General features: G+C 35.8%; 1 protein-coding gene across 5 annotated transcripts in view; it reads left to right on the top strand.

Moving 5' to 3' along the window:
* DPYD (dihydropyrimidine dehydrogenase) overlaps positions 1-17124 on the top strand; it is a 966631-nt gene that overhangs the window by 455622 nt on the left and 493885 nt on the right. For all 5 annotated transcript variants that reach the window (XM_034653966.1, XM_034653962.1, XM_034653963.1 and 2 more), the window contains one exon: positions 13563-13727. In XM_034653966.1, coding sequence (XP_034509857.1) covers positions 13563-13727 — 165 coding nt within the window. The remainder of the gene's footprint in view (positions 1-13562; positions 13728-17124) is intronic.

Here is a 17124-nt window from a genome sequence, read left to right as displayed (position 1 = left end):
TAGTTTCTGAAAATGATCTGGTCACAGAACTCCCCATTCATCCCCAAATAGCTCAGCCGACACCCTTGGGAAATGTTCTCTTATGTCATAGGATGTTGAAGAATGTTAACTTTCATTGTATATGTGGAATCACAGATGATAATTCTAGAGCACTATATAAATATAAGCTGTCATTTGAGATGCTTTTATCAGTGTTGACTCCCAGACAGGCATTTAAGTGACTAAATTAATTGCCACTTAAAGTATTTATTGTTGTGTTATTGTTAGTTAATTAATTAATTAATTTTGAATACTCTTAAAGTCAGAATGTGATTACCACCCAAAGGAAAACTGACCAGGCATTGTTTCTTCTCGCCATCTAATGATATCCAAGGCTACTTTAGTAGGTTAGTGGTAGAGCCTCAAATCAGTATTTTAAGCAAAATGATCAGAAGATTTTGATTGTAACTTCTCTACGATGATCCAGTTTGTTTTTAGATTAACCATAAGAATATTTATTTTATGGTTATATCCAGCATTTCCGTCTGCTCACCTCTTTTTTGTTATGATTTTGGTTATACCATTTTCAGAATTAACAGCTATTATGATTAAAGTAATTCATTAAGTAATTTAAATGGTAAAATTCTACATTTCATACTGTCTTCTGAGGATGAATAGATAAGAATGTATATTATCTCAGAAGACTGGGTTTGAACAAACTGACAATTCTACTTACCTGGGAGGGAAAAGTTTTTCTCAACCCTCTTAAGGCCCCTGGCTGAGTCTGAAAATTAAACTGACAAAGACAGAGTCACAGGAGAAAAGCATACACACATTTTATTGCATTTTTACATCTACATGGGAGCCTTCACAAAAGAATGAAGACCTGAAGGGACCAGAGGAGGAAACTGTTACACCTTTTAGACAAAGAAACAATACATTTGTGAAGTGACAAGACAGAGGGGTATGGGTTAGGGGTAGCTAGTGGTAAAGAAGTAACCAGGAAGATAAAGATGAGTTTAACAAGGTTTATCTCTACAAATTTCTTGGCCTTAAACTCCCCCTAGCTAGTGATAAGAATGTCTTCCCTCTTTCTGCTATGGGGAGAGTATTTTTCACAGGGGAATTTTAAGACCTGTGTCAGAGATGAAGGGTCAGGATGTGAGCTCAGAGTGACTTTCCTGCTTCTGCCGCTTTTTAAAATTCCTTCAGTTTAAGATCTTTAATATGCCAAGATGCCATACTTGGGGGTAGCATATCCTGAATCCCACCCAATGCATAGACTTTGCTGTGTAAATTTCTTTTCTACAATAAAGCCTAAAAAGTGGTCCTGATAATTAAAATAGAGTCCTATTAAGAATAACACATTCTGAAGTCCAGAATTTGGAGTTTCGTTGTTTGCTTGGTTATTTGTTTTTGTCTTTTGATTCTAATTTTTAAAATCTTTCCCTATGAAGCCATACTGATCACTTTTTTTTAAAGATTTTATTTATTTATTTATTTGACAGAGATAGAGACAGCCAGCGAGAGAGGGAACACAAGCAGGGGGAGTGGGAGAGGAAGAAGCAGGCTCATAGTGGAGGAGCCTGATGTCGGCTCGATCCCATAATGCCCGGATCACACGCTGAGCCGAAGGCAGACGCTTAACCACTGTGCCACCCAGGCGCCCCCATACTGATCACCTTTTAAATGTAACATGATTATCCCTATGAAACTAAAAATAAAATAAAATAAAATAAAATAAAATAAAATAAAATAAAATACAATGAAATACAATAAAATACAATAAAATAAAATAAAAATCGAAAAAACTTTAGAGGATACAGAAAGGAAGTTTTTCAAATGTCCTTCAGTTTACTTGTTTGCATTTCCTCAAAAGAGACTGGTGTAAAGCAGTTTGGAGTTTACAATAGCTTTGAAAACATTTATTGTTCCAAGGCTAATTTTAACCTGTGATAAAGATTGCTTTTTTTATTCAGTTGAATGTGATATCCAGTAATTGTTTGTCAAGGCTAAGTGCTGTAGGACATAATACATTCTTTAAATGGTGTTTTGTAATTATAATACAAGCATCTTTATGGCCTAATATATGAAAGAATGCTATTGGATAAGGTTGTTAGAATTATGAGAAAGCAGACTTTAAACTTTATTATTTCAATTATTAAATCTCATGGCTGCTTAACTTACATTTAGGGGAGTTTGACTTTGTGTATTTGCTCAAATGAATGATTTTTTGTTCACTGAATGGTTTTGCAGATCTTGGCAGACATACACTTGTTTTTTCCCCCCTCCCTCTTACTGCATTTTCTCATTTTTGGTCAGTAGGATATTGGTGGGGAGGATTACCTAAGACAGCCAAAGACAGTCAGGTGTGTGTGTTACCTGAAGTGATTTTAATGAGTTTGAGATTACTCTTTAGCCATAAATTTTTGTCATGGGCCAAAAAAATTTTCAGGTAGTAACACTTCCGATCTGAAATGTTTTGTTTCTATGTTTTATAGATAAATGACTTTTTGTTATCCTAATGAGTATCAGCCAAAAGTTATGTAAGGGATCATGTCATACAGTCTCATCATTTTGTTAGAGGAATGACCAGAAGCAGTACTCTTCCTAAGACATCATTCAGGGCCATATATAAACACTGGCATCAAATCTGAGGCAGCACAGACCAATCTTAGAGTCTTAGCTAGCTGCCTCTAGAATAATCTTCAGGTCTGCATCCCATGATTTTTTGTTTTCAGTATGAAACATAGTGTGTATACAAACGAATGTATATAATTTGGATATACATTTGAAGAAATAATTGAATGAATACCTTTTTTCACGTTTCATATGGAAAGAGGAACCTTAGATACTCCTGTACCTTTGATTCTATGTACCCCCTACTCAAATACAGCCCTTTCTTTTCCCTCTAGAGTCATGATGCTGTGGTTTTGGAATATAGGTGAGGTTTGGTGGCGGGAGGTCCAGAGCCCACAACCAAAAAATAATTCTTGAGATGTCTTTGGTGCAAAATGGTGGTTTTATTGAGGAACAGGGACAGGACCTGTGGGCAGAAACAGCTCTGCCCCGGGGTTTTGAACTGTGGCTGATATATACTACAGGGTTGGGGGAGGTAAGGAAAAAGGGAGGTTTTCAAAACAACTTTCAAATGCTAAAGGGGACTGACCAACAAGATACCGAGGGTCTTGCCATTGTCAAGTTAAGGTTGTTTTCCCCTCTAGCAAAGTATTAACATTTAAGATAGTTGGGAGGTTCCTGGAAGAATGTCACACATGTCCCACCCAGGAGTGGGGGTGGGGGGAGGTTACAGCTTGTCAGCTTATGCTTTGTTTTCAGCCAGCCTTCTGCTCCCTCATCAATGACTTAGAATTTGTCATCTTCGTTTTCTTGCTTTTGTATATGTTTTACCACATATATATCTCTGTGCTGTTTAGTTTTGCCTGTTTTTATATTTCATTTAATAAAATCATGCAGTTTTACATTTTTATGCAACTTGATTTATTCTTGTTATTGTACAATATTTTGTTTTTCATGACCATCCTAGTTGAAGTAACATCAGCTCATTCATTTTCTCTGCTGTATACTATTTTTTTCATTTTTCCTTTTGTTCAAAAATGTAATTATTTTATCCTCATTCTTGAGTTATGATTTTGAAGTTATGCAGTTCTCAGTTAACATTCCTTCCTTTTCTTCATTTTTTAAATTAATTATTTTTTTTAAACGTTCTTTCTTTAGAGAAAATATTTTACTCTCTTCTGACTTCCATCGTCACTGTCAGGAAATTCACTGTCAACCTGCTTTTCCTTTGTAGGTAATCTCTTCTTTCTCTGGCTACTTCTTAAGTTTTCTGTTTGTTTTTGGTATTTTATTTGTTACAAGGTGTCAATTTAAAAAAAATTTCCTTGAGTTTGTTGTTTTCCCTGAATTTGAAGATTGGTGCCTCTCATTAATTCTACTGAATCCCTAATAATATCTGATGAGGTTGTGGGATACAGTTGAGGTTCAGTGGGGTGGAGTCCGGAGCCAACAACCAAGAAAGAATTCTTGAGGCATCTTTGGTGCAAAATAGTGGTTTATGAAAGCATGGGCACAGGACCCTGCTCAGAAAGAGCTGCTGCCCCGGGTGGTGAGGGGTGGCTGATTATATACCATGGGGTTGGGGGAGGTAAGGAAAAAGGGAGGTTGAGAAAGCACTTTCATGTGTTAAAGAAGACTCCCAGGATATTGGAGGCCTTGACATTGTCAGGTTAATGTTGTTTACCCCTCTAGTAAGGCATTAACATGAAGATAGTTGGGAACTTCCTGGATTCCTAGAAGTATCTGTCTAGGGTCTGCAGGTTATAAAGACATTTAATTGTATTTACATTCCCTTCTGGAAGCTATGTTATTGATAGAAATGCTTTTTGTAAACTGAGGGAGACTCAAGTCTTGCAGGATTGTGGTCTTTATAGGTTAATTATTTCTCCGTCCTTTAGGGCAGCCAGGAGTGCCCAAGAAACATCACATATATCCCTTGGGGGAGGGTTGCGGGATGTCATCCCCTGCCCTGTCCTCAGCTTGCCCTCTGCTCCCCTATCAGTATCTATTGAACTATTGCCTCTCTCAAGACTCCCCATTATCTTGTTGGGAGCCCCAGTTAGATTTCTCCTTTCATTCTCTCTCTATTTTCCATGACTCTCAACCTCCAAATCACGTTTTGCATCCCATTTAATCTTCCCACAGATATCAAGCGGACTAATTCCCTTCAGCTAGGTCCCATCTCTTGTTTACCCCAAACTATCAAGGTTCTGTTTTCCCAATTTGTACTATATGTATTTTTTAACTTCTAGAAATTCCTTTTGCTTATATTTTAAACTTTCATGTTGTTTTGAGTTTCTTATTCTTTGATTATACATTCAAGTCCCTCTTTTATTTTTCAAACATATTAATCATTGATATTCTATATCTTATAATGTCAGCATCTGTATTCTTTTGTGGATCTGATTTTGTAGCTTTTTCTTCCTACTGGCTCTCACTTGTGATATTTTTTTCTCATTTGTTTAGCAGAATTCTTCTGTTATGAGTTCACTTTTCATGGAAATTTATTTATGAGGATTTCTTGATACCTGGGGTAAAAATCCCTCCAGAGACAGTTTGAGATTGTTTCCCCTAGTTATCTGTGGACACCATAACCAGGAGCCACCTTTAAACCAAACTTTCATCCTGAAGTTTTGCAGCCCACACAAGTTTGAAATCCTAAGGGAGACATCTTTTCTTTTTCATCCATAATTAAGGCTAAAATGGACATTTACCTCACCAATGCCTTCTGGTTGTTTTCTAGTTCACAAATTAAGAGCATCGCTTTTTGTTTGTCCTACGTTAAGGTTAGGCCCTCACTTTTTCTGCTCTCTCAGGTGTGTTTAAGTCATTAGAAATCAGGCTCTAGGCCATCAGGGACCGGCAGAAACATTTGAGAACAGACACCACCCTACAGGCTAGGGCGAATCTCTGCTTTGTTGTCATTTTTGATCCTGAAGAAATTTCCTTGTTTAATATGACACCAGTTCAGTTGTTCATCTTTTGTTTTTTTCATATCCCTGTCCAGTCTGTTTAAATGTACTATACTGTGAGAGTTTTTTTTTTTTTTAATATCTTGTTAACCATACTGCAGCAATAGAAAACTCCTGTCTGATTGTTTTAGATGCTTCCTTCCTTAAATAATAGCCATTTCATTTACAGTGGCGTCTAGAATAAAACTAGAGAATTTATACCAGTTTTATAAAAAGTAAAGTTTAAAAAAATATATTTATTATTTTCAATGAAAATTCTGCTTTAATACTTGAAGATGATTAATAATTATTAAAACTGACTCATGCTTACACCTTCACAGCTGCTGTTCTGGGCCTTAAAAGATTTCTTCAAAGCATATCACATGATCATCTTATAAGCAGGCCAGCAGAAATTTCTAAGTTAATTACAGTTTGGCAGAGTGTATCCAAAACCTCTTATCTGAACAGTGAACCCAATAATTTAATCAGTCTGTCTGTTGATTAATCACGTTCTAATCCATCTGATATCAGCTCTGAAAAAGCTCTTCATCTGTTCCTTGTAAAACTTATCTCTGTGAATGCACAGCTGCTGTGAGCTATTGGTATTAATAACTTGAATAGGAGACAGAACACAATGGATTCTCAAAGCCTGCAGAAAAAAGTTTGAACTCCTTAAAACAGTCATTCAGGACTCTCTAATCGGACCCAACTCCACAATCTTCCCATCCTCATTTTCTGTTGCTTTTCAGCTTCAGCCTGTGTACTGGTTAAGGCCAGGTGCCTGAACTCTTCTGTTTTGACTATTCCTGAAGCTGATGAGCTGATGAATGAATAAATATGTATTTATCAAATACCACCTGTCAGATATGTATTATAATATTTCACTTACAATCCTACAACCTCTCTGTCATAGAGTGAAGCATATAGTGAAGACAGATGAGAGAGTCAAAGAACAAAACAAATTACTTTTTGGTGTCCTGTTTACAAAGTTATAGGCTCTTTGAAAAAGGGCAAGAGGAAAGACAAAAGGCTACACAAGTCCATGATTGACTATTTTACTAGTACGACATAAATAAAATTCAAAAAATTAATCTCCATATTTGAGCAGTGTGAAATACCAGATCCTCTAGATGTTTGGCACTAAGAGGTGGGGACATCTGATCCAAAGCGAGCACTGGAGAGTATGTGAGTAAAGCCCTTCCTTGACATATAGGAGACATTCAGTATATTCAGTTTCTATTCATTGTTCCCCTCTTTAAGCCTAGTCAGGTTGTAAATGGATTTCCTCCTATTCATTCTAGAACACAACGTGCTGTTTGTTTTTCCTTTTACTTCTACTCTCTTACCCTTCATACACAGGGTATCCATTGTGTCGATTCAGTCCAGTGCGAGACTGAGACCGAATGTACGCCAGGCTGTCTGCGTGGACAGTCTTCAGCACACCAACACCCTGGAATCACAGAATTCCCAACATAACCTAAAAACAGGAGAGGATTTTTAAAGAGATCTTACAATTTTGATCTTGCAAGGTTTGGGACTGCAGGAATAGGAAATGGGTTGTCATGGTTTATTCAAGACTGTATAGAAAGTTTCATTTCATTACCAGTAGTAATTTTGTCCATTTTACATCCACTTTCCTAGTTAATTTTACTTTGTCAGTGTCCATATGATATTTTCTTCCAAGTTTTCTAAGGTGAATCTTGCAAAGACTAGTCCTGGTGTAGTAGATTCTTTAAGACTCCTTTAAAACTATTAGCTTAGCTCTCAATTACTCCATCTTTGTTTATATGAGCATATAGATGAATCCTAATTAATTCTCCTCTGCTAGATATAGTTAACTAGAGAAGGGGTATCAAACCCAAGTTAAACCCATTAGAGTCTCTGCCACCAGGGTAAAATTGGGCCTGAGAGATTACAAGATTTGAGTGTGACTATACCTATACCTTATAACCTGGAACCTGTCAGGGGCCTATGGTTCTATCATATGAACTTGAACTGTAGCAGAGGAAGCCCTCTATAGAAAGAAGGAAGAATGAAGAGCTATGCAAATAGAAGCCAACAAAGAGGCAGAGAAACATTTTGAAATGCATTTCCTTCCTGTTATGGGAAGTAATCCTTTTTCTTAAAGTAAATACCACATTCCACTTATGAAAAAAAAAATTAACTTGTTTAAATTGACTTGTTTTTCTTGCAGCTAAAACTAGTGCTAAAATTAGATGCAGGTATCACCTGCATCAAATATGAAGTGGTCGCTAATATTATTCATATCATATAAATGCACCTGAATTCTAGTCTCATCTCTAATGCTCACTAGAGTGGGCGGCAGTGGACAATTGCCTTTAATTTCTCTAACCCCTAGTTTTAGTATTAGCAGCATGATGACAGAATTATGAAGATCAAATAAAATGATGTATGTGAAAGATCTGTGCTATAAAAATCTAAATTATTATTTTTTCTACAATTTCAATGCCAGTATTTCTCTGATAATTTATCTTGTATTTCTAGATAACACTGTTACTCTTGTTTACTGTGTTTTCCATGAGGGTAGACAGATTTAAAGTTCTTGATGACAAAGGGGTAAATTTTGTCACAATTTCAGGTTTTTGAGTGCTATCTTTATATAAGACCCTAGGATGGAAAAATTGATGTATTAAGAACAAATTCTCATCCTACCCATTCTGCCCCCCCAAAACAACCAAGCAGAGATTATTCTGACCATTATAACATTTATTTTGGGGCATAATCAAATATTAATATACTTAGTTCATGAAGAAAATAAAATGTTAGAGAGTTCTTTCATAATCGTGGAGTTGTATTGGAAACTGGGCCACTGTTGAATTTTATTTTACTTTTTGCTATTCCCAGGGTAGCCGTATGCCAAATTTATAATGATAGAACCATATTATGTAACAGGATATTTGTTGTTAGATTTGTTTGCAAAATGATTCTCCTCTACTCTGGAATAATGTATAGATAAATCCCAGTTATTCAGAAAGTGATCTATTTTAGAAGACAGTTTGTCATGCAATTGATTTAATTTTTGTAATTCTAGCTTATAAAACTAATTAATTAAAAGATTTGTTTGGGGCGCCTGGGTGGCACAGCGGTTAAGCGTCTGCCTTCGGCTCAGGGCGTGATCCCGGCTTTATGGGTTCGAGCCCCACATCAGGCTCCTCTGCTAGGAGCCTGCTTCTTCCTCTCCCACTCCCCCTGCTTGTGTTCCCTCTCTCGCTAGCTGTCTCTACCTCTGTCAAATAAATAAATAAATAAAATCTTTAAAAAAAATAAAAAATAAAAAAAAATAAAAGATTTGTTTGACAAAAACAATCAGTTTACAGCAGAATTTTGGAAATTAAAAAAAGGAACAACTTACCCCTAAGATTTAAATGACCGGTTTTCAGGTTTTCAGGTAAACCGATATAACTTTCTCTGTGGCTCATAACAATATGCACTATGATACCACAAATTTCATTAAACAGATTTCTCATTTACCAATGTGTTTCTGCAGTTTGGGAGTAAAGCTTCTTTAAAATAACTAATCACTAATACTTTTAGAATCATCCTTGCTCCACCATCCCCAATGATCCCCCAGCATCCACTCTCCTGAATTATTTTTAGTTATTCTCTTACTTATATTTGGTCACATAAATATGTTTCACTAAACAGCATGTTGTGTTGTTTTGCTTGTTTTAGGTATCATATTCTATATATTTTTCCACAGCTTGCTCTTTTCACTCAAGTTTTAAGTTAATCTGTTGTGGCACAGTAGCTGTGGCTCATTCTGAAAATTGTATTTTTCATTTTCATTCAACTTTTTTGGACCCCAGTTCTTTTCCTAGCCTCTTACCAAGACAGCTCTGCAAAGTTTCTTTTTCTGTTCACTGAGACCGTTGTGACTATCTTGATCCAGTGGTAACCATGGAAACACGATAGGTTTTTTTTAGGATAAGAGAGGTCAAGTAACTGAACTTAAACAAGCAAATATAATCAGCCTGTTTACCATTTAAATCTCTTTACTAATGCTGAAAAATCACTAGCATCACTTCAAATGTTAAGAGGTCACTAATGCTCGATTTTATAATGGTAGTTACAATATCACATAAAGCAGAGATATCACCTAACATTTCCTTACCTATAAACATCAATTTAAAAAAATCTGTATATTGTTAATGCACTGAAGATTAGAACTATGGTAATTGATCTTCTTTGTTATAGAGAATGAACTCATTTGTTCTAAATATTCTGAATATGTTTATTTTGTTATATTAAGTCCCTTAAGCAATGCTAATATAATTTAGCTATTAAATATTAAAGCAAAATATTATCTTATAAAATCATGCTCAAATTCTAGTATTCCCAGGTCAAAAGCTTTAGTAAGTTATTGCCCAATTATTGAAGCTCTAGCTCTATAATCATATAACCCAGGATAATTGGTTGTATCCATTTTCATTCATCTTCCACTTAATTTAACAATTCTAAGAAGTCTTAAGACAGTGGAGAAGGTTTTTTTTGACAAAGTAGCAAATATGAATGGATTTGGGAAAGAAAACCTGGAATAAGATTTCTATTACTGTTTCATCACTGGGTGACAATCTTGGAATCTGGGCACTTTTATTGAATTTGGAATATGCTGAATTTTTAAATTGCTAGGATGGCAACATGACTCACTGATAGTTGACAACCTCTACACAGTAGGCATATGTAGTTTGGGCAGTTGTTCAGGATCTTTTTTTCTTTGCTTGAGTTAAGGAGAGAGAAAACTGACCTGTTCAGAGAAATACTGCCTGTCGTTAAGTCAACATGAAGGAATAAGCAACCTCTATTATAAAGTAGATAAAAATCCCCTTTGATTTGCCTTGCACTTCCTGTTTGATCTTTGTTAAGGAGCTCATTGAAAATTCCCCCATGGTATATTTACAGTTTAATACCAGATTATAGAAGAGAAAAATAAAACAACTCTAACATTAAATTTAAACTGAAGTCACAGTACACAAAGGAAAAATCTCTAATGGCAAAATTTTAGGTTTTAAGTTACCACTAAAGTGGGGCATTTTAAGAAGGAAGCATTTGCTTGACTGTCCTCCAATTAAATCTTGTCAATTTATTGACCCTTTGGCCATTGAGTTGTTGACCTAATTGCTATGAGGAGGGTTACTGTGCAAAAGCATATGGCTTAGATTTACTGGACCATTGAGATTTTCCTTACTCAGTATGGGTACAATTTTTCCGTTCTGTGTTTTTTTTTTTCTTTTATGATATTAAAAAAATCCAAAACCTACTGTGAAGATGTGGGCCCAGCCTAGTAGGGCGTGGACACAAGAAGCAAGTATAGTTGGTTAAAATCCTGATAGGCTCATTGGCTAAGAAATCCCCTAGGGAGCCATGGACTAGGTTAGGAATTCACATCCAGCTGACCCAGAAAAGCCCTAGAGTCAGATTGTATTTGAATGAGGCCATTGTATTTGGATCCTAGAGATCAGATAAACCCAGCAAGTTAGGACCAACAATTGGGGAGATCTCTTAGAAGCTACAGGGTGATGAGTTCAAGCATGCTTCCTGTTATCTAAGCTCTGCAGTAGGCTGAGATGTCTGAGGAGAGAGGTGGAGTAATGGATAATCTGTGTCAAGCACACTACTTTCAGGATCTAGCTATGGTTGGTGGTAGGGAGCTGTATTCAGAGAAAGGGTCCCTGAGCTATCAGCGGAAGCAAGGAAAGCCCCCAATTCTGGAGTAACAGACTAGTAGGAAAGGATCTAAGCAAAGAACTGTACCTGAAATTTGAATATAAGCCCAAACCCACACGTCTGTTCAGAAACAGAATAAGGCCAGCAATAAATCCCATATAGTTCCCACACCTCAGGCCAAGACCCATTCTAGTGCCTAGGGTTTTGCTCTAGGCTTCTTTAAAAACCATTTGAGCACCTGCTAAAGGCCAGGCTAGAAGCTGGGCATGTAATAGCAAACAAGAGAGTGTCTCCTTTTCCATACCTTACACTCTAGTGGAAGGTTCAGACCAGAATATAGATAGTCACAATATAGATAGTTAATATAGATAGTTAAGAATGCCAATTGGGGAAGGTATATATTGCTATGGTGCCATAAGTCAGAGCAGCTTATTGAGTTCTGATGATGTTGGAGAGATAGAAAGGTTTCTCAAAGGGACTGGAAGTCTAAGCTAAGACCTGAAGAATGGGCAGGAACATTCAGTAAGCAGGAGGTGCCACTAAATTATAAAATGGTCATTTAAAATAGGTGGCCCTTCATTTGTGGAACTATTCAGTGCCAGGGCACATGAGTGGATGAACTGAAATAGGACTCCGTTCACTTCCTAGGCCAAGTGTTTCTATGCAGATCACAACCTGTGGCCTAGAATGGATTTATCTAGGTGAAAGGCTTTTAGGGTAAGGGGTAAAGCAGAGGAAATGAGGACCTAAAGTCTTAAAGAGTATGGCTCTTGAAAATTGGAGTATGGAGGAAAACCAGGTTTACTTCTTCCTAGAATTGTCTCCTCAGACCACGGCAGCATGAGAGTACCTACCTGGGTGAGCTGCACGGAAGCCACCTGCAGGGATGCAGACATGCATTTAAGCATTTGCCAAGACAGAAATTTGACCCACTAGGCTTGAGCTTCCTGCAGTGACTCTACTTTTCATTTTACCCATTATAAGATTGTGAAACACTGTTTCACAATAGCAAATCAAAGTAAGGCTGGTGGTGTTGCCTACAATTACAATAGAAGTGGAATGGCTTAATTAGTAAAACATTAACTGGCAGGATTCCTATAAGTAAAAATGTACATATTTAAGGAGGCTTATTGTAACATTTATACCATTTATTTTATAATATACTAATTCGAATGTAAAAGTGAATGTAAATTACTAGAAATTAACATGCAATGTGAAGAAAAGTCCTTTCATCCTCTGCAACTGTAGCATTTGGCAGATTCAGGAATAAATAATCTTTTGTGGCAAGGGTATGCCTTATCAAACATATGCAGATCAGCACTAATTAATGCTAATTAAGGTTTCCTGTCTATCTAGTTGGAAAAACGTCCAAATGTTATGAAATCCAGTTAGTATGCCTATTACGCTAATTGTTTTATATGGGGTGGTTCTTAATTAAAATATGTAAATTGACCTTAATTGCTATATACTAATGGGGGTTCATGTTATCTCACTAAAAGTGACAAGATGGTGAGGAGGGGTACTTAAATGACTAATTCTGATAAATCCTTAACTAAATGACCTTTACTCAAAATTAATTTTAATTGGAAGTTGGCTAAAGAAACATTTTTCTTCGTTTCTTTTTAGTTTTTAGTAATGTAAGAATGTTACTCTTCTTTGTTAATACAGCTTTAGAAGCAGTTGTGCATTGTTAATTACACTTAACAAGCAAGTTAATTTGACTGTTTACTGTTTATAGTTATCAGGAAGTTATTGATATCCTCATTTCAGTCTTGGGAGAAGTGAGTGCTCATTGAATGTGAATTTATAGTTAGAATCCTATATAGGTAAGTTGACTGACCCAGTTAGTTTGTTATATGTGTTGAAGTTTGATGAGCCAGTAGTATTAATATGTACTCCTTGGGTGATTTACATTGGAATTGGTTTTTAAGAAAAATATTTTTTTCTTTACAAAACATTGGCTTTTATTGGAGTTAAAAACTCATTGATGGTATTTGGATTAAATAGACTGAAATGATATTCTTATATTTTACTTATCAGGTTTTTATTTATTATTTAATTGCAAACAAATTAAAATATGTATGCCCAAAACCAGTGTAAATTAATTTACATATTTTAACTTTTTTTTTTTTTACTATGCTAACTTTGCAATTACAGGAAGTAATTTAAATAAAACTAACAAATATTTTACTCTTTCATTTGGAAGTAGTTTATGTTCATGTGTAATTTAAAATATATTTTTAAAATCCTTCTGTAAAAATGTGAGAAAGGACTTGGTAAAATATTGTCATATGGAAATGAGCATAGAATAAAGATTGTAGTTTTTCTTTGTCAAAAGGAGACCCAATATTTTTACTCTTTTATCAGGACATCGTGACAAATGTTTCACCTAGAATCATCCGGGGGACTACCTCTGGCCCCATGTATGGCCCTGGACAAAGCTCCTTCCTGAATATTGAGCTCATCAGTGAAAAAACGGCTGCATATTGGTGTCAAAGTGTCACTGAACTAAAAGCTGACTTTCCAGACAATGTAAGTGTGATTTAACGTCTAAAACAAAAGAATTGGCATAAGTTGGTGAATGTTTATTTAAACATCCAATTCATAGGCTTATAAATATTAATGCGTATAATATATTTTATTAAAGAATCTGCCAGTTGCTTTGCTGATGCATAGAAAGATAAAAAAGAAAGAAAAGCTCAAGAACTCATAAAAATCTGCACAATGTGAGGCTTTGTTATAAATGGGTGCCATGCAGATGGAAGAAGTATCTACATAAGCAGGAGGAAGAGAAATGAAATACTCATTTTATTGAGTTGATTTTCACTGGATGTGGCTAGTATTTATGAAGGTGATGACCTTAGGAAGAAATTGCAGACTATAAATCATTTTAAATATAAACCTGAGGCAGAAGCAGGATATCTTCATATATAGTGTATTTATATTTTTTCAGTGGGAAATAATTTATCGAAAAATTTTAATACCTTTATACTAAATGAGTCACTGTTTTTTTATAAAACCCTTTCTTTAAAAGTACCGTGCACAAAGATCACATATATTTAATTTCTTTATGGATTTTAATATATTGCCAGTAGTTTTTTAAACCTGTAGATGGTATTTTCTCTTCAATAGATGGTTAGAGTTGTCCTTGATGTTATTCATTCATTTTTTCTCCCCTTCCCTCACCTCAATGCACATATGCGTGCACACACACACACACACACACACACACACACATTCCCCCTCCCCGCCTCATTTTCTCTCTCAGAGCTCGTGATGAATGGAGGTTGAGGTTTGAGCCATGTGTGTCTTTATTTGTAGAAAAAGATTCAAAGACAAGTTGGAATGGTTTAAGTATTCTAATGATAAATATTTTAAAATCTAATGAAATTTGTGGGTGTTTTCCCACAAACTGATAAATTAGAAAATCTTACAAAGGGACTTTTGCTATCATACTATTGTCTAACCCATCAAGTTTTGTTTTTATTTTTTATGTTTTAGAAAGTCCTAATTGTTTCAAAGTTTTCTTACATTGAAGCAAAATTTAGACATATAGAATATAATTAATCTTCCTCAAGTCAAACCTTCGGATATGAAGGGAATTATCAAGACCCATATGAAACCTATAGCTTCTGTTCATTAGGAATTTTTCACTTTCTGAAAATGATGTTGCAAATCATCTGTATGTTCACATTGTACAATCAACTCTTACAGCAATTATGTTGAGATACTTGTTTCTTAAAGGACCCAAATCTTGTGGCAAGTTTTTCTCAGAATGACAAGGAGAAAAAGTGGGTCAACCATAAGAAGAATTATTTATATATATATATATTTAAATTTTATTTATTTACTTGTCAGGGAGAGAGAGAAAGAGAGAGAGAGCACAAGTAGGGGGAGCGCCAGGCAGAGGGAGAAGCAGGCTCCCCGCTGAGCAGGGAGCCCAATGCGGGGCCCAATCCCAGGACCCTGGGATCATGACCTGAGCCAAAGACAGATGCTAAACCAACTGAGCCACCCAGGCATCCCTATTAATAACATTATATTATTATACTAGGTACTGAACATGCAATAACATAATAATAATAGCAATAAGCTTGAGCTCTTATAATATTAAACTGTGCTTGGTACTGTTATAAATGCCATATATATTTTAGCACTCATTCTTTAAACAATCTTATAAGATAAGTGCTATTACTTTCCCCATTTCACAGAGGGGAAACTGAGAGGAAACAGAAGTTAAGCAGCATGCCCTGGGTTACACAGCTATTATAGTGGTCCCCCTCATCCACAGTTAACAGTTTCCGTGGTTTTAGTTACTGGCAGTCAACCACAATCCAAAAGCAGATGATCCTTCTTCTGATATATTGTTGGAAAGTCAGTAGTTGCTTAAAGCAATGTCACGGTGCTTATGTTATTCACCTCACTTCGTCTCATCACATAGGCATTTTATCATCTCACATCATCATCACAAGAAGAGCTAAGACAGTACAATGTGGTATTTTGAAAGAGAGAGAGAGAAAGATCACCTTCACACAATTTTACTACAGTATGTTGTTATAATTGTTCTATTTTATTATTAGGTACTGTTGTTAATCTTTGATTGTGCCTAATTTATAAACTAAACCATTATCGTAGGTATGTCTCAATAGGAAAAAGCGTGGTATTTAGTGGGTTCAGCGCTACCCATGGTTTCAAGTATCCACTGGCTGTCTTGGACCATATCCTCCATGGATTAGGAGGGATTATTATATACAGTGAAGCCAGAATTTATACTTGAAATTTGCTTTTGGCATCTGTGCTCCTGTCTAATGATAGTGGTCTCTAACACACATACTGCAGTATCATTTCAGGCCTTTAAAATTTCAAGACTACTTTTTAATGCAACATAAGAAATATAATTTTCCCAAATATTGCTTCTGTAGTATTTAGATATGCCAATGTATCTGGAAAAAATCATTTTTCCTGGAAGAGAACTCCCACCAATGGCTGGTCTTAAGTTCTATCTACCCTCTTCTGGGCAGGAGTGAGATGTTAAATAATGGCCTCCTAGAAATGACAGTAAGTAGATAAGAAAGCTGAGATGAAACCTTCGCTTTGTGATTCCACAGTCAAGTAGAAAGAAGAGGCACGTTTAAATGTTCTTTTCAATTTCCCTGGAAACAATTTTCTTCTATAATACTTTTTCTTCTGAGAAAACAATGTATGCGTTTCTTGTTTCTAATTCTTTCACCATTTAGATTATACTCATTATTCTTTTTCTATATTCTTAGAACTAATTTCTAACATTTTTATTCCCCAATTCAAAAATAACATTTTAAATACAATTAAAGTGGCATTCCCATTTGAACCCATAGAAATAATGTGTTGCACCTAGATATTGCCATGCTGAGAGTAGAATATCCCCCACTGTTTTGGAATTACTCTGATGCCAAACCCAATGAGCTGAATGAAAGAAGGTGACCCTTCATTTTCCAAGTTTAATTATCACTCTCACTGGAGTTTTCCCACATCATTCTCGAGTGCGTGGCTGCCACCTTTAATGACAGGGATCAGATAATTCAACCCACTGTGGCAGCTTCTAAGCAAGGGCTAACTTTTCTGAAAAAGAAATTATCCTGGGGGTTGTGGGGAAGGGATGTAGGTCAGCTGATAGCAGCAGCTAGTATCTCTCTTTCCAGAGAGAGTAGGCAGTTGACCATGAACTGGAGGAGACAGCTGGAAGAACATCTTGAATATAAAGGCATCGAGACCCCTGAAATATATTGTAAGGGCTTGTTTCTTAACTATCACAGAGTTACACCAAAGCCTACACTTATACTAGACTTCTGCCCAGCTTACAAGGTTTCCTTTTATTTATCTGTGAATTAAATTTGGCACACTGATCATTGTAGTGACAATTATTACTAACTAAGAGGTTTTTTTTTTTTTT

Source organism: Ailuropoda melanoleuca, chromosome 2, assembly GCF_002007445.2.
Source record: "Ailuropoda melanoleuca isolate Jingjing chromosome 2, ASM200744v2, whole genome shotgun sequence".
Lineage (NCBI taxonomy): Eukaryota > Metazoa > Chordata > Mammalia > Carnivora > Ursidae > Ailuropoda > Ailuropoda melanoleuca.
The sequence above is the reverse complement of the archived record's forward strand: the minus strand, read 5'-3'. Positions and strand labels throughout refer to the sequence as shown.